This window comes from Narcine bancroftii, chromosome 7 (genome assembly GCF_036971445.1).
Source record: "Narcine bancroftii isolate sNarBan1 chromosome 7, sNarBan1.hap1, whole genome shotgun sequence".
Lineage (NCBI taxonomy): Eukaryota > Metazoa > Chordata > Chondrichthyes > Torpediniformes > Narcinidae > Narcine > Narcine bancroftii.
The window spans coordinates 76,750,807-76,768,687 of record NC_091475.1 but is presented as its reverse complement, the minus strand read 5'-3'; the positions used below and the strand labels follow the sequence as shown (position 1 = coordinate 76,768,687).

The following is a 17,881-nucleotide window of genomic DNA, read 5'->3' as shown; positions in this document are numbered from 1 at the left end:
TTCCTTATTCCCCATTATATATTCCCCTGATTCCGACTTCAAAGGACCTACTCTGGATTTCACCAATCTTTTCCTCTTGACATATTTATAAAAGCTTTTGCAGTCGTTTTTTATTTTTGCCGCAAGCTTACTTTCGTAATTTATTTTTGCTCTCTTAATTAATCCCTTTGTCCTCCTTTGCTGCATCTTGAACTGCTCCCAGTCTTCGGTTGCGGTACTTTTTTTGGCCATTTGATATGCTCTCTCTTTGGACCCAATGCTGTCTCTAATTTCCCTTGTTATCCACGGTTGAGTCACCTTTTTTGGTTTATTTTTATGCCAAACCGATATAAACGATTTTTGCAATTTCTCCATTAGATCTGTGAATGCTTTCCATTGTCTATCCACAGTCATCTCCCCCATAAACACCACCCAATCAATCTTACTCAACTCCCGTCTCATACCATCATAATTCCCTTTATTTAAATTCAGGACCTTAGTCTCGGTTTTAATTTCATCACTCTCCATGTTGAGTGAGAATTCGATCATATTGTGATCGCTCCTACCCAAAGGGCCTCGCACAACAAGATTGTTGATTAGCCCCTTATCATTGCACAATACCCAATCTGAAATGGCCTGCTCCCATGAGCCAATCTCTAGCAACCCACACCCAGTGCAGGTCCCCCAACTGTAAGCCAGTTTGGATCACTCAGCCACTGAGCATCTTACTGGTCTGCTCCTGCGGTCACCATTCCTGTCGGGTTGTTCAGCTTCTGGGCCTTCGCTGGTATGAAATTTATATAGTTTAAAGCTTCTATGTAAACCTGTATATTAATTTCCTGTATTTCATGTAAATAAATCTCTGATCTCTTTGAAATATTAACATTACTAGCATCTTGTTACGACATAGACCAGCAGCAATAGAAATTCACCAAAAATTTTTTATTAATTCTTATATAAAATCTTATTTAATTTTAAACTTAACCCCACGATGTGTGTCCATGAAGCAGATCCCAAACCATTACACTTTAGACACAATTTTGAAGAGATGATTCAAAGTTAAAGTTCATTCTTAGAAATTTTTTGTGTTGAAACTCAATCTTTAAGCTTCTGTTCAAAAGTTCTCAAACTTACAAATTCTTGTAGATTTGCTTTCAGAGAAATATTTCTTTATACAAATGACTTTTTTTCCAATTCTCCTCTCTTGCATGGAGATTGCAGAATTTGTGATTTCCACGATGATTTCACAAACCCAGGCAAGGGTTAAATTAAGTGGCCATTACAAATAGACATGCAGATCTGTCCTCACTTGACAGAGTTCTGTGGTCCGTCCCTATCAGAGGGAGAATGCACATTATCTATCACTCTGTACAGTGTTTTCTGCTGTACTATGGGTTAACTCAAAGTGAACTTTCTCTCTGTCCCTCAGTACATGTGACAATAAACTTGAATGTTTAATTATTCAGATGAGCATTTTAATTATCATTCCGACTTCAGATGAATATTAAAGATCAAATATTAAATATCAATATTAAAGATTCCTTTTTCGAGTGTCCCAATCACATGAGTGTCCTCACCATTGGCTCATAAGTTTCATTTTCTTCAACAAGCAAATGATCTTCTGTTTACACCTGTGCTTCTCCTTAGCAAATATTCATCGTCTTGGGTTTCAATGGATAACAATAATCAAATAGATTAATGCTCTGAAGTAGCAGTCAAGCTGTCTCTTCGAGCAAACAGGCTTCCAATTAAACAATGATACAAGCTTGTTGACAGCTGGACAAAGGAGACACAACATCTTGCAAATTGGTGTTGTCTGTGTATTTTCCCATGTTTAAACCCATTCAATAACTTTAAGAAAAATATATAATCATAAAAATAATTCTAACATATATAAATTGTTCTGTTGTGGCGGCTCACTACTAGGCAGGTGAACCGGCCCCGCTTGTAAGCTACGCGGCGGGGCAACCGGCCAAAAAGGTGCCGTCGGGGGGTGTTCCCTTCCTCCCAGCATGGGGCTCAGAAGCCCACGCTGGGGGACCACGTGATGCCCGGGTGATGTCAGCGCCCTCCAGCGAGATTCTCAGTCAGGTCCAGGCTGGGAGTATAAGTACAGCCAAGCAGCCTGCAATAAACTAATCTGCTCATTGAGCTCAACCTGTCTGGTTGTGTGTGTTCTTTCAGGAACAGTGTAGCTGCCGCTACAATTGGTGACCCCGACTGGTTCAAAAGTCTTTGAGCCCATCCTGAGCCTGGGATCAGCGCTATAGCCATGAAACTGCCTGAATTCTGGATTCAGGAGCCGGAGACCTGGGTCGGCCACGTGGAGGCTCAGTTTAACCTCCGCCAGATTTTATCCGACATGACCAAATTCTACCACGTGGTCGCTGTCCTGGACCAGGCCACTGCCAGATGTGTTCTGCACCTCGTTCAGCACCCACCCACCGAAGAAAAATACGAGACCATCAAGAGAGTGCTCACCGGATCCCTCGGACTATCCAAACACCAGTGTGCCGCTCGGATGCTGCACCTCAACGCCCTGAAGGACAGGTCCCTGATGGAGCTGATGGACGAGATGCTCGTGCTCATGGGTGAGCTCACCAACTGCCCACTCTTTGAGCGCATTTTCCTTGACCATATTCCCGGGGACATCCGGCCGCTGCTGGTCCGGGAGAGCTTCACTGACCCGAGGAAGGTCGCCCAGAAGGCCCAAGAGCTATGGCTCACACAATTCCCGGAGGGCTCAGCGGTCCAGCAGGTCACAAGGCACGGGCACGACCATGCCAAGCCCACCCTTAGCGCTGCGGAAGAGCATCCAGCCCCTGCAGGGGCCCCAAAGAGCATAACCAAGGCTACAGCATCTGCTCCAGGCCTCTGCTTCTACCACCAGCGCTGGGGAGCCAAGGCTCGGAAGTGTCATCATCCCTGCTCGTTCCAGGGAAACAACCAGGCCGGCCGCTGTTAATGGCTGCGGCGGCTGGCCAAGGACACAGCTTCCTCTACCTGCGAGACTCAGTCAGCGGCCGGCGGTTTCTCATTGACACTGAAGCCCAGATCAGCGTCATCCCGGCCACGGCCATAGAGTCCAGGAACCGACCTCGTGGACCTCCCGTCCGTGCGGCCAACGCAACAGCAATCCGGACGTATGGAGATAAGACAGTCCACTTCCAGATCGGCCAACAAAATTTTGCGTGGAGGTACACAGTCTTGTCTCTCCTGACTGCCATCCTGGGTTCAGATTTCTTCCTCGCACACGGGTTTCTGGTGTACATTCAAGGTAGGCGCCTGGTGGATGCCTGTACCTTCCAGGCCGTTTGCCTCGATGCCTCCCACTCGGAGCAACTGCAGATGGCCACAATCAGCATGCCCAGAGATGAGTTCCAGCAAATCCTAGACGAGTTCCCGAGACTCCTCAAGCCACAGTTCTCTGCTGCCTCGCTGTGCCATGTGGTGTTCCACCATATCCCCACCCAGGGCCCACCGGTTCACGCCAAGGCACACTAGCTCCTGCCAGACAAGCTCCAGGTGACGAAGGAGGAGTTTTCGCACCTGTTGGAGCTGGGGATCATTCGGCGGTCTGACAGCCCATGGGCCTCGCCGCACCACCGGCAGCTGGCGTCCCTGTGGAGACTATTGACGGCTCAGCGAGGCAACAGTTCCTGACCGTTACCCCATCCCTCACATCCAAGACTTTACGGCCAACCTGTGCGGTTTTCTCCAAGGTTGACCTGGTGTGTGGATATCACCAGATCCCGGTACACCCCAAGTACATACATAAGACAGCTATTATCACCCCCTTTGGCTTGTTCGAATTCCTGCGCATGCCGTTCGGGCTCAAGACCTTCCAACGCCTCATGGACTCTGTGGGCAGGGACTTGGATTTCGTCTTTATTTATATGGATGACATCCTCGTCACCAGCAAGGACCAGGCGCAACACAAGGCCCACCTACAAACCCTTTTCTCCTGGCTGGCTGATTTCAGCCTTACCATCAACCCGGCCAAGTGCCAGTTCGGGAAAGAGTCCATGCAGTTTCTGGGCCATACCATCATGGCTGAAGGAGCCACACCCGCTGCTGTGAAGGTCGCAGCTATCAGGGAGTTCCCACGCTCGGACAACCTCAAGGGGCTGCAGAAGTTCATGGGTATGGTCAATTTTTACAACCCCTTCATCCCGGGAGCTGCGTGCATCATGCAGTTGCTATTCGCCCTCATCACAGCCAAGCACAAAACGCTCGCTTGGAACCCAGAAGCCTGCACCGCATTAGAGGCCACCAGGGATGTCCTCGTCACACCTCCATGCTCACCCACCCGCACACCGACCTACATATGGCACTCTCTGTCGATGCCTCTGCCACAGCTGTCGGTGTCGTCCTGGAGCAGCAGGTGAATGGACTTTGGAAGCCGCTGGCATTCTTCAGCTGCCTGCTCCGCCCGCCGGAACACAAGTATAGAGCCTTTGACCATGAGTTAGTGGGTATGTACCTGGCGATGCGGCATTTCCGCTATTTTTTGGAGGGGAGGGCTTTTACCATCTTCACCGACCACAAACCCCTCACCCAGGCACTCGCGATGGCAAAGGATCCCTGGTCGGCACGCCAGCAGCGTCACCTCTCCTCCGTGTCGGAGTTTACCACCGACATTCGGCACAATGCGGGGAAGGACAATGTGGTAGCTGATGCACTCTCATGAACAGCCATCTGCGCGCTGACGCCCGTCCTTGACTTCGACCAGCTCGCCCAGGACCAGAAGTCTGTTGAGGAGACGAGGGCCTTCAAAACCGCCATCACGGGCCTGCGGTGCTGAGACCTCCCGACTCTGAACGGCGAAGGCACCATCCTGTGCGATATATCCATGGGCTCCCCATGACCAGTGGTTCTCAAACAGTGGTGCAGGCAGGTCTTCCGTCACATCCACGACCTTTCACATCCGTCCATCAGATCCACGGTCTGGATGGTGTCAGAGCGGTTCGTATGGCATGGGCTGTGGAAGCAGGTCGTGGGCTGGGCCAGAACATGCACCCATTGCCAGACATCCACGGTGCACAGGCACACGAGGGCGCCCATACAGGAGTTCTAGCATGTCCGGGAATGGTTTAGCCACATTCACGTGGACATCATCGAGCCCTTACCCATTTCCCGGGGCAACTGTTACCTGTTTACGATGGTGGACCGCACCACTCGCTGGCCTGAGGTGATCCCGATGCCAGATCCCACTGACTCCTGCTCCCAAGCACTGTTGCATGGTTGGGTCGCCCAGTTCGGTGTCCCTGATCACCTCACCAGTGATCGGGGAGCCCAGTTCACATCTGCGCTCTGGGCACAGCTCGCCAACAGGTTAGGGATCCAGCTACACCGCACCACGGCCTACCACCCGCAGGCCAATGGAGTGGTCGAACGTCTGCACTGCCACCTTAAGTCAGCACTTATGGCCTGCCTCACCATTCCCGACTGGGCGGACAAACTGCCTTGGGTGCTCCTGGGCATCTGCTCCACTCCCAAGGAAGATCTGCAGGTGTCATCTGCTGAGCTGGTCTACAGTGCACCGCTGGCACTACCTGGTGAGTTCGTCAACGCACCTCACAAACCCTCACCTCAGGGCCCGCTTGGATTCATTCAAACCCCCACCGCCGACCAGGCATGGCACCCACCCGTCTCATGTTCCTGGCAAACTGCTTTCCACCAAGTACGTTTTCATTCGGCGGGGCCCAACCATGCACCTCTGCAGCGACCGTACAAGGGGCCGTACAGGGTTGTACAGCGTTCCAGCTCCATGTTCATGCTGGTCATTGGCAGCAGGCGGGAGCTGTTTACCGTGGACAGGCTGAAGCCAGCGCACCTCGATCCCACTGATCCCGTGATCGTAGCCCAGCCCAAGAAGTGAGGCCGCCCGGCGAAACAGGACATTGGTGCTGGTTCTGGAGGGAGCTGTGTAGCGGCTCACCACTAGGCAGGCGAAACAGCCTCGCTTGTAAGCCACACGACGAGGCAGCTGACCAAAATGGTGCTATCGGGGCTGTTCTCTTCCTCCCAGCACGGGGCTCAGAAGCTCGTGCTGGGGACCACGTGACGCCCAAGTGATGTCAGCGCCCTCCAGCGTGGTTCTCAGCCAGTTCCAGACTGTGAGTATAAGTACAGCCCAGCAGCCTGCAATAAACTAGTCTGCTCACTGAGCTCAACCCATCTGGTTATGTGTGTTCTTTCAGGAACAGTGTAGCTGCCACTACACTATTTATTACTAATGTAGATGTTTTTTCATTTCTCTCCATGATGCTCTGTTTGCCATCTCTCTCTGCCACTTTGGTTCACTTGACTCACAGTAATACAGCACAGATATGGGGCCACTCAGCTAACCTGGTCTACAATTACCATTCAGTCCCTATATCTCCTAATCCAGTGTATCAGTACTTAATCTGTAGCTTCAATGCCAAGGCAATTAAAATGCTCATCTGAATACTTAAACATTCAAGTTTATTGTCACATGTACTGAGGGACAGTGAGAAAGTTCACTTTGCGAGTCAACCCATAGTATAGCAGTAAAATACTGTACAGAGTGGTAGGTTACAGAGAGAGAGATCAGTTAGAACAAAGTAAGAGCAACATTATTTACCAATGTGAGATTCATTCAGGAGTCTAAAGCAATTTTAAATCATATGACTTGTATAAATCATAAATCATGAGTTTTTAAATATGGGCTCCATAGTTTTACCAAAAAAAGATATTCATCTCTCAAATTATATGTGATCTTTTCTAAAGGAATGCAAAATTTCATTTCAGTATGCCATCTTTGCATTTACAAAACCAAATCAGATTTCCATGTAATAGCCAAACATTTTTTTAGGAGCAGCCAAAGAGCCAAACGTAAAAATTCAATTTGGTACATAGTCGATCTCAATCCCAAAGCAATCGACTTAATATACTCTAATAAAAATAACATTGGATCAAATGGTAAACTTACTTTTAATACTCGCTCCTAAAGGAAAATATCCTTAAATTTCATGAGTATGATCTCACAATTGTGAATCTTCTTCCTGATGGAGTGGAGTAAATCTTCAACATGTTGGCCATTTTTCCAAGGCTGCAGATCATGTGGATGAAGTCAATAAATGGGAGGGAAACTTGTGTGATATCTGCCACCACAACTTTCTCAGGTAATGCATCCCAGTTCCATCCAACCTCTGAATAGATAAAGTTCTTCCTTCCAATCACTTCTAAACTTCACCCTGAACTTGCACCTTCCAGCTTTAGATGCACAAGGAGAAGTTTCATATCATGTACCTTATCCATGCCCCTCATAATTTTACACATTCCAGTTAGGTTCCCTTCAACTTTTTTCTCCGAACTTAGTCTATCAAGTATTTTCTCATCAGTAAAACACAACACCCCAGGGAACATCTTCTGAATCCCCTCTGCACTTTCTGCAGTTCAATCCTACATTTCTGAGAACAGAAACTAGAAATGTATATAGTTCTTGAGCAGTGACCCAACCACTAAACATCAGAGGGAATGCAATGTCTTTTTACACCAGTCACTGAAACTAACATGCAGTTCTGAAAATCATTAAGCAAGGCCAATGTTGCAAGATTTGAGTACAAGGTGGAAAATTACCTGCTGCAATGAAATTGAGCCCTTTTGAGACTGCTCTTTGGATGTTTTTTGCATATGGGATGTTGTGTTTAGGTGTTGTCTTTTGCATATGGGATATTGTTCAGGTGTGGTCTTTTGCATATGGGATGTTGTGTTTAGGTGTGGTCTTTTGCATATGGGATGTTGTGTTTAGGTGTGGTTTTTTGCATATGGCATGTTGTGTTCAGGTGTGGTCTTTTGCATATGGGATGTTGTGTTTAGGTGTGGTCTTTTGCATATGGGATGTTGTGTTTAGGTGTGGTTTTTTGCATATGGCATGTTGTGTTTAGGTGTGGTCTTTTGCACATGGGATGTTGTGTTTAGGTGTGGTTTTTTGCACATGGGATGTTGTGTTTTAGGTGTTGTCTTTTGCATATGGGATGTTGTGTTTAGGTGTGGTCTTTTGCATATGGGATGTTGTGTTTAGGTGTGGTCTTTTTCATATGGGATGTTGTGTTTAGGTGTGGTCTTTTCCATATGGCATGTTGTGTTTAGGTGTGGTCTTTTGCATATGGGATGCTGTGATGATTTCACCAGATGGATTCCGAGCAGAGAAGAATTGTTCTCTGAGGAGAGAGATGAAATAGACCTATATTTAATGAAGAATGGACAACATTCTCTTGAAATGTATAAAGATTTTACAGGGCTTGTCAGAATGAATGCAGGAATTGTGTTTTTACTGTTTTACTGGAGACATGTCGAGTCACAACCTCAAGATCATAGACCAACCAATCAGGACTGAGAAGAGAATTTTTCTTGCCTCAAAGATGGTGAATCTTTGCAGGAGTGCTGTAGAGACTAAATCACTGAATGTATCCATTCCATGGATCAATAATTTTTTTTAATATTCAGAGAACTGAGGAATATGATAAGTGATAAAAGATTGACCCATTCTGTTTGACTATGCAAAAGATCATGAGAAGCCCAGTGCTCCTCTGATTTTTTTAAAAATATATTTTAATCCTACTTTCCTCTCTTGAAACCTTGAATATCCTGCCTGCTTTTTGTTTATTGCATCCATGAAATATCATGCTTATCCTTCATGACCTGGACTATCTAATTCTTCCCTTGTCTCTCATGGCATTTAATATTCCACCCAGTTTCATCCCAGTTCGCCATTAATATCCTACTCTGCCCTCGCTCTCATTTCTGTCAATATGTATCCAATCTAATCCCTCTCAACATGTTCTTTGATAGGGAACCCTGTCTAAATGACATTCTTCCTGGAATCCTTCTTTCGTTTAAATAAAATTGACAGTTGTTGAAGAATTTGAATTCAGTCTATGGAAACAGTTTCACAGATGAATCATATTGAGTTGAGAGAAAAGTTAAATGATCATTTCTCTCCATGGATGCTGCCTTGCCTTCTGAGACCCTCTAGCTGCTCTTTCAATGCTGCTCCTTGGGAATTCTTCTGACAACCCCTCCCATTCTTGTTCTGATCATCTTTATTCATTTGTTATTCACAAAATCCTGCAATAAGTGAATGTTCAATTAGTCTCAACTCTGTCTTGATCTTCATGGCTACTCTCTCCCTCTACAACTTCTCCAAAACCCTGGCCCTCATCGCAGACTTTTCGAAACATTTATCCATTATAACATTACCAAGAAAAGGGAGGAGGTAATGAAAAGGGATTACAGTGAGCTGGGACGAAAGCTGAAAGACAGGAATGCTAGGGTGGTGATCTCGGGATTACTACCTGTTCCAAATGCAAGTGATGAAAAGAATGTAAGGATAAGGAAAATGAACATGTGGCTGAGGTGCTGGTGTACAAGGCAAGGATTTGGCTTCTTGGATCATTGGGATCTCTTTTGGGGAAGGCATGATCTTTACAAGAGGGACAGGTTGCACCTAAATCCAAAAGGTGTCAACATTTTGGCAAGTATGTTTGGTACAGCAGTGGGACAAGGTTTAAACTAATTTGGCAGGGATATGGGAACCAGAGTGATAGGGAAAAGGGTAGGGAAGAAAAAGTAATGGCCAGGAAAAGTAAAATAGGAAAAGTAATGTTGGGAGGAGAAAGTAAAAAATCAGATGGTACAGTGAGTTTTCGGGTCAATGATAGTCTTAAGAAAATTACAAAGAAAAATAGTGGGCAGAAAAATCAAAAGAAAAGGTTACAGAAGTCACTAGATATTAAAAGGACAAAGAGCATAAGGGCACTTTATCTGAATGCCCACAGTATTAGAAATAAGGTTAGTGAACTTGAGGTGCAAATCGGTACCCATGCCTATGATTTGGTAGCCATCACGGAAACATGGCTACAAGGTGACCCTAAATGGGAATTAAACTTTCAAGGGTATCAGGTGGTGCAAAGAGATAGACAGGATGGTAAGGGAGGTGGAGTTGCACTCTTAATCAAAGATGAGCTCCAGGCAGTAGTGAGGAATGATACAAGATCTAAAGAGCATAATGTTGAGTCCATTTGGGTAGAGATAAAGAATAACAAAGGGAAAAAATTATTGGTGGGTGTTATCTATTGCCCACCAAATAACAATAGTTTAGTGGCACAGGAAATAAATAGAGAGATAAGTGAGGCATGTAATAATGATACGGCAGTAGTCATGGGGGACTTTAACTTCCACGTAGATTGGGAAAATCAAGTTGGTCGTGGGAGTCTGGAAGAGGACTTCATAGAATGCATCCGCGATAGCTTTCTTGAGCAGCATGTTAAGGAACCCACAAGAGAAAATGCTCTCCTGGATCTAGTGTTGTGCAATGAGATAGGTAGAGTAAATGATGTAATAGTCAGAGACCATCTGGGAAATAGCGATCATAGTATGATTGAATTTCTCATTCAGATTGAAGGGGAAATAGTTAGATCTAAAACTAATATATTATGCTTAAACAGGGGTGACTACCATAGGATGAGGGAGGAATTGGGCAGAGTGGACTGGGAGCACAGGCTAATTGATGAAACAGTTGAGGAACAATGGAAGCTTTCAAAGAAATATTTTGTAATGCTCAACAAAAATATATTCCAGTCAGGAAAAAGGGCAGCAAGAGAGGGAAAAATCAACTGTGGTTAACAAAGGAAATAAGGACAGTATAAAATTGAAGGCGCAGGTGTACAAAGCTGCAAAGAACAGTGGGAAACTGGAAGATTGGGAAAACTTTAAGAGACAAGGGGTTACAAAGCGGGTAATAAGAAATGGGAAAAAGGATTATGAAAGAAAATTGGCACAAAATATGAAAACAGAAAGCAAAAAATTATAGCAAAAATATATAAAACGAAAGAGGGTGGCCTAAGTTAACATAGGACCCTTGGAGGATGAGAAAGGAAAACTGGTAGCAAAAAATGAGGAAATGGCCGAGGCATTAAACAAATATTTTATGTCAGTCTTCACGGTGGAAGACATGTCCAGCATGCCCAAGTGCGGAGTTAAGGATGCGAATGTTGGGGAGGGCCTTGATAAAATAATTGTTACAAAGGAAGTAGTGATGGAGAAACTAATGGGACTAAAGCCAGACAAATCACCTGGTCCTGATGATATGCATCCAAGGGTTCTGAAGGAAATGGCAGAAGTTACAGTTGATGCATTGGTGGTCATATACCAACATTCCTTGGATTCTGGGCAGGTCCTGGCAGATTGGAAGACAGCAAATGTCACGCCACTTTTTAAGAAGGGATGTAGGCAGAAGACTGGAAATTATCGGCCAATTAGCTTGACGTCTGTAATTGGAAAAATGCTTGAAGCCGTCATTAAAGATGAAATAGTGAAACTTTTGGAACGTAAGGGTTCAATCAGGCAGATGCAACATGGTTTTAGAAAGGGAAGATCTTGTTTGACAAACTTGTTAGGATTCTTTGAGGATATAATGGGTGCGGTAGATAGAGGTGAACAGGTTGATGTTGTATATTTGGATTTCTAGAATGCGTTTGATAAGGTGCCGCACAAGAGACTTATCAGTAAGTTACAGGAAAGTGGAGTCCGGGGAAGTATATTGGCCTGGATTGAAAGTTGGTTGTCTGACAGGAGGCAGAGAGTCGAGATAAGTGGGAGTTTTTCAGGTTGGCAGAGAGTGGTAAGTGGGGTGCCGCAGGGGTCAGTGTTAGGCCCACAACTGTTCATCATTTACATTGATGACTTGGAGGAGGGGACAAAATGTGGTGTTGCCAAGTTTGCGGATGACACCAAATTGAGAGGAAGAGCAAATTGTAATGAGGATGTGGAGAGTCTGCAGAGGGATATAGTTAAGCTGGATGAGTGGGCAAAGGTCTGGCAGATGGAGTATAATGTTAGTAAGTGTGAGGTTATCCACTTTGGCAAGAAAAATAAAAGAGCTGAATATTATTTAAAGGGTGAAAAACTACAGCATGCTGTTGTGCAGAGGGACTTGGGAGTGCTTGTGCATGAATCCCAAAAAGTTAGGTTGCTGGTGCAGCAGGTTATTAAGAAGGCAAATGGAATCTTGGCCTTCATCGCTAGAGGAATTGAATTCAGGAGTAGGGAGGTAATGTTGCAACTGTATAAGGTACTGGTGAGACCGCACCTGGAGTACTGTGTCCAGATCTGGTCTCCATATTTGAGGAAGGGTATACTGGCTTTGGAGACGGTCCAGAGGAGGTTTACTAGGTTGATCCCTGGGATGAAGGGGTTGACTTATGATGAAAGATCAAATCGTCTAGGATTGATTTCGCTCGAGTTCAGAAGAATGAGAAGAGATCTTATAGAAACATATAGGATTATGAAGGGTATGGATAGGATAGATGTAGGAAGGTTTTTTGAGCTGGCCGGGGAAACTAAAACGAGAGGACACAGTCTCAAGATTCGGGGGGAGTAGATTTAGGACAGAGATGAGGAAAAATAGTTTTTCCCAGAGAGTAGTGAATGTTTGGAATTCTCTAACCAAGGAAGTGGTTGAGGCTGCCTCGTTAAACATATTTAAAATTCGGTTAGATAAACTTTTACATGATAGAGGAATTAGGGGATATGGGGAGAAGGCAGGTAGGTGGAGTTAGGTCATAAATTAGATCAGCCATGATTGTATTGAATGGCGGTGCAGGCTCGATGAGCCATTTTTGGTCTACTCCTGTTCCTATTTCCTATGTTCCATTAGTTACTATCAATAGAGTGAGATTAAATCTGAAAGCACCCAGCTGTATTGCTAGTAAAAGGGGTTAAATCATTTCTCTATCTCTCCCAAAACCCCACTTGTTTCCCCACCCCCCTCCCCCACCCCCCAGGGTTCTGAAGTCCATTTGAAGTGCTTGAATGGATCAGTGCAGTTAGTCTGTGCAGGAGAATAGGCAATGGGGCTGACAAAGTGGGGCAAAGGGGCTGCTGCCTTGGCACAAGGGATCCTGGTTCATTCCTGAGGTGGCGTGGAGTTTACCACTATCTCCCTGGGACCTTTTAGGTTTCCTCTGGGTGGTCTGGTTTTCTCCCATATCCCAATTTTGAGCAGGTTGGGAGGTTAAATGGTCATTGTAATTTTGAGGACAGGTTAGTGGACATTGTATAAATGGACTTCAACAAGGCCTTCGACAAGGTCCTGCATAAAAGATTAGTCTGGAAGGTTAGATCACAGGGGTCCTTCCCATTGGATTCGTAAATGGCTTGGAGGAAGAATCAGAGGGTAGTCGGGGAACTATTTTTTTAATTGTTGTTTGTCATCCATATTAACAGTTTGCATGATAGTGCAGTTAACATGATTATCAAATATACAGATGCCACCAAAATTGATGGTATCATGGACAGTGAAGAAAGATGTCTAAGTTTCCAACAGGGACCAGATACGAAGGTGAACTAAGAAGAAGCAAATGGAATTTAACTCTGGCAAGTGCGAGGAGTTGCACTTTGAATCAAACCAGGGCAGCACTTGGGCCCAGGAGAGTGTTTAGAACAGAGAAACCCATGCATACAGGTACATTGTTTCTTGAAAGTGGCAACTAAGGTGGGCAAGATGAAAAGCAAGAAAATGACACATTTGCCTCCATTGGGATAGAGTATTGAGAACAAAAGTTGGGATCAAATGATTCAATTTTACAAGGTGTTAATGAACCACACAGTTCTGGTCACCCAGCTGTCAGAAGAACATCAATGTTGGAAGGGATGCTGAGCAGGTTCACCAAGATTTTGCTGAGATTAGAGGGCTTGAGTTACAGGGAGAAGTTGGTTTGTCTGGGTCTATACATGGACATTACCCCTCTATAAATCTTCGTCTACGAAGCCAAGCCAAAGAAAGGAAATTACTCCCCAGAGCAGAAGAGGCTGAGGGGTGATCTCATCAATGCTTATAAATCAAAAGGTACAGGTGAAAGCTCATATTTTCCTCAGGAAATTCCTTTCTGAAACAAAAAGGCATAGGTTTAGGGTGGGAGGGGAAAGGTTTTGATTTGCCTGAGGGGCAACTTTTTTCCATTTGGTGTGATCCATAAGCAGACTGAACCTCAAGAAGAAATTAGAAGTGGGCACAATTTCAATGTTGAAAAAACTTTAGGACAGATAGATGGATAGGAACAATTTAGAAGGATCTAGACCAAATGCAGGGAACTGGAACTAGCCCAGAATGGTCAGCATGGCTAAGTTGAGCTGAAATACCCCATGACAATGCCAGTTTTATCCGCCTGTCGTAAGTAGGGTTGAGGGGGTGGGTGTGGAAAAGTGTGGGGAAAGGAGGAAAAAAAAATTGATCTGTAATTTCTTCAAATGTCACCAACAACATCGTATTTTCTTTTGCAGTTTTGTTGGACGTATCACTCTTTACTCCGAATCAGAAGGGCCAATTGTAAGGCAAGTAGAATTAGATTCACCTCCTGAAATTTTCTATATGACAGGCATACCCCGCTTTACAGAGGTAGAGCGTTCCAGAGAAACCATGAGTAAACTGAAAATTCGAAAAGCCAGGACTAATTGGCTACTATTGGAGGCAATTTTTGTAAAAGCAAAAACCCATTATAATTTCTTCGTAAAAGTGAACACTGGTTTCTTGTTGAATTTTCGTAATTCAAGTATTCATAAAGCGGGGTTTACCTGTATGTATAAAGAACAGGAGTTTACATTGACCAGATTGTATAACATAAATGTTAAAGCATGGCCCTGCCCACACTGACCAAGTTTCTTTTTATGCACAGAGCGGTAGGTGCCTGGAACGGGCTGCCAGGGGTAGCATTTAAGAGGCTTCAAGATAGAAACGTAATAGGGATAGAGGGTATTGGGTGCAAGCAGCAGAGTTGTCTTTTCATTATGGGCATCATGTTCAGCATAGTCATGGTGGGCTGAAGGGCCTGTTCCTGTGCTGTAATGTTTCATGTTTCCATTTCACTCCCTCCAGATTGTTGTTCTTGCCTACTGCCTGAGTGGCACTTTGTGATGGCTTATTAACATTTTTTTTCAAGATTGAGAAGGAAATCAGAGAAACTTGGGCAAATTTTGCACATTGGTGTGGAAAAGCAACTCCACATGAACAGCACTGGGGTTCCTGTTGGAAATCAGGTTGCTGGAGATGTTTGGCAGCAGTTTGACTAGCTGCCTGCATGGCAATCCTGTATGTGGAAGGCATCTAATGAGCCTGAGAATGGAGAATAGTTCCCCAGTGGTGGGAGCTGTTCCTTGGGATTTTCCTCCGGTGATGCTTTTGCCTAATGTTGGGTAATATGTCCTGTCCCCATTTAGTCTAATATTTTGCCCTGACCCTCCACAACTATATCTTCCCTTCATCGTGTCTCATTGGCTTTATGGAATCCTTGGGTCTTTTAATCTGCCCTATGCTTTTCCACTCCCTCATTGATTTGCCGAAGCTCAACCTTGGCTGAGGAGATTCCCAGCTTCAATTTACAAAACAAGTCATCTAAAGCTTCCAAATTTTTTTAAATCTCTAGTTTTTCAATAACTTTTCAAATTTTCCACAGGCCTTTGGAATCAGAAAATGTGCTGCTAAGGGGAGCAACGTTAAAAAATACCCAGGCTATTTATGGTAAAAAAAATTTTTATTTTCTGTGTTTGTGTGTGTCTGTGGCTTCATTCCCGGTGGTGATCATTTACCTTCCTCTGGTATGAGCATGTCCTTGCTACTTTCCACCCTTCCACCCCCTCAAGCACTTCCTGCTGTATCTTCCCTTTGACCTCCATGCAGGAGCGCCAACAGACCTTCACTGAAATATTGATTGACAATCTCCATGGATGCTGCCTGACCTGCTAAGCTCCTCCAGTTTCTCCTTGTTTTTACTTGAAGTCTGAGTTTCTCTGCCAATCACAATAGTTTTGTTATCTGTTGGTTCTCTTCTGATTGTGACAATCGTGCTGATTCCAGCATTTAAATATATGCTCACTCTGCTTAACCCAAAGCAGCAGCACTATAACATTCTCTTAGCAGCATCTCCTCCGCTTCTGACACATTTGCCCTCGGCCTGATTTCTCGCCTCCACCCTCCCCCCCCAGCTCACCCCATGATATAAGAAGGCCAGGATTCCCCTCATCCTCACCTTCCACTCTACCAGCTTCTGCAATTTCTGCCACTAGACACAACAGGATCCTACCTCCAGACACAACTTCCCCTTCCCTCTCCTTTTACCGTAGGGCTCACTCCCTCCATGACTCCTTCATCCACTCATGCCTTCCAAGATTGTCTCTTGGTGGCTACCCCTGTGACTGTAAGAAATGCCACACTTGTGCCCTTACCTCCTCCCTCACCATTATTCAGACCCTGCCGTAGACTTTCTAAGTTGAGCAACATTTTACTTGTGTCTCTGAGAGTCATTTGGTGCTCCTGATGTGGCCTCTTCCACATTGGGGAGACTGAACAGAGACTGGGGAATCACTTCTGTCCACTGCAATAGCAAGGATCTCACAGTGGCCAACCACTTCAATTTCACCCCGATTGCCAAACTGGCATGCCTCTCCATGGCCCCATGGACTGCCAGGTTAAGATAATGAAAAATGAAGGTACAGTACCTTGTATTCCTTTGCAGTGTACAACCAGGCAGTTAATATTGACCTCCAATTTCATGAACCTGTTTTTTTATGCCCTCTTTTCCTTCTTCTTTCGCTTAATTGCTCCTCTGCTATGACCCTAAGACTTCTGACCTGCTTGTCAGTCACAACTTCCTTCCTCCAGCCCACCAACCCCTTCCCTTCCTTCCTCTTATTAGATAGTCTTTCTCAACCGGCTGTCCCTTCCTGTATCACTTCAAATCCTTTTCTTTCCCCCCCCCCCACCACCTATTACCAGCCAGCCAATGCTCGTCCCCTGCCCCTAACCTTTTTCAGGTGACTGCCTGGTATTTGTTATTTCTGGTGAAGGGTTTTTTCCCCAACCTGAAACATTATTTCCACAGAGGCTACCTAAAAGTTGACTTTCTCCAGCACTTTGAGTGGCTGATCTGAGCATTCATCATGTAAGATCCACTTCTTGCAATCAAAAGCAGAAAGCCTAATTTGGAGAGCTTTTTTTTTCAGGAGAATGAAAATGATTTAGAACGGTGAAACTAGTTATTTAGACATACATACAGCACAGTAACAGGCCATTATGGCCCAGGAGTCTGTGCCATCGAATTAACCTACACCCCCAGTACGTTTCAAAAAGTGGCAGGAAACCAGAGTCCCTGGGGAAAACCCATGCAGACATGGGGAGAACACATGAGCTGCTTACAGTCAGCGCGAGATTCAAACCCCAGTCGCGATAGCTTGTGCTGCAAAGGTGTGGCGTTAATCATTAGGCCAACCATGCTGCCCTTGTATTGTTTAACTGCTTTAGTTAGGAAGAATTAAGAAACTAAAGATGACTCATTGGCGATTAGATGCTTCTGGAGAAAGCCCTGGTTATTTTGAACACGATGAAATAATGGATAGTTGTTTGGACAGAAAAGTGGACGTGAGGTGAAGAATCAATTATCTTCAATGCCAGGATGACATAAGGGGCTGATGTGTGATCCTGTTTGTTTTTCTTTTGAAGCGAGCATATGGAATAAAAGAATGATTTGTTCATGATCTTTTAATTGTCTTCCTGATTTTGTTTATTTTCCTCTCTGACATCTTCGCTTTTCAGTGGTTAACGAGTAGGTCTTGGTAGATCAGTGCCCTCTGCATGGAAGGATATGGTTGCCATCACAGGCTGAGAGATTTGAAGATGCTTGGCCTCAGTGAACTGACAATTTTTATTATGGATATTTGGTATCATCTTTGTTTATTGCATCATCACAGAAGATATATTGTCCTTAATTCAGAGGTTTGGCGAAGGTTGACCACCCACGGTGGGCCATTGAAACAGCACTTGGAGTATTGACTGCAGTTTCCATGGAAGGAATGTAACAAATGTTCACCAGATTGATTTGTG

At 44.9% G+C, this 17,881-nt stretch overlaps 1 protein-coding gene across 11 annotated transcripts in view; it reads left to right on the top strand.

Moving 5' to 3' along the window:
* Nucleotides 1-17,881, top strand: part of atp11a (ATPase phospholipid transporting 11A) — a 213,865-nt gene that overhangs the window by 91,134 nt on the left and 104,850 nt on the right. For all 11 annotated transcript variants that reach the window (XM_069890379.1, XM_069890390.1, XM_069890380.1 and 8 more), the window contains 2 exons: nucleotides 14,290-14,340; nucleotides 15,459-15,523. In XM_069890379.1, the coding sequence (XP_069746480.1) occupies nucleotides 14,290-14,340; nucleotides 15,459-15,523 (116 nt within the window). The remainder of the gene's footprint in view (nucleotides 1-14,289; nucleotides 14,341-15,458; nucleotides 15,524-17,881) is intronic.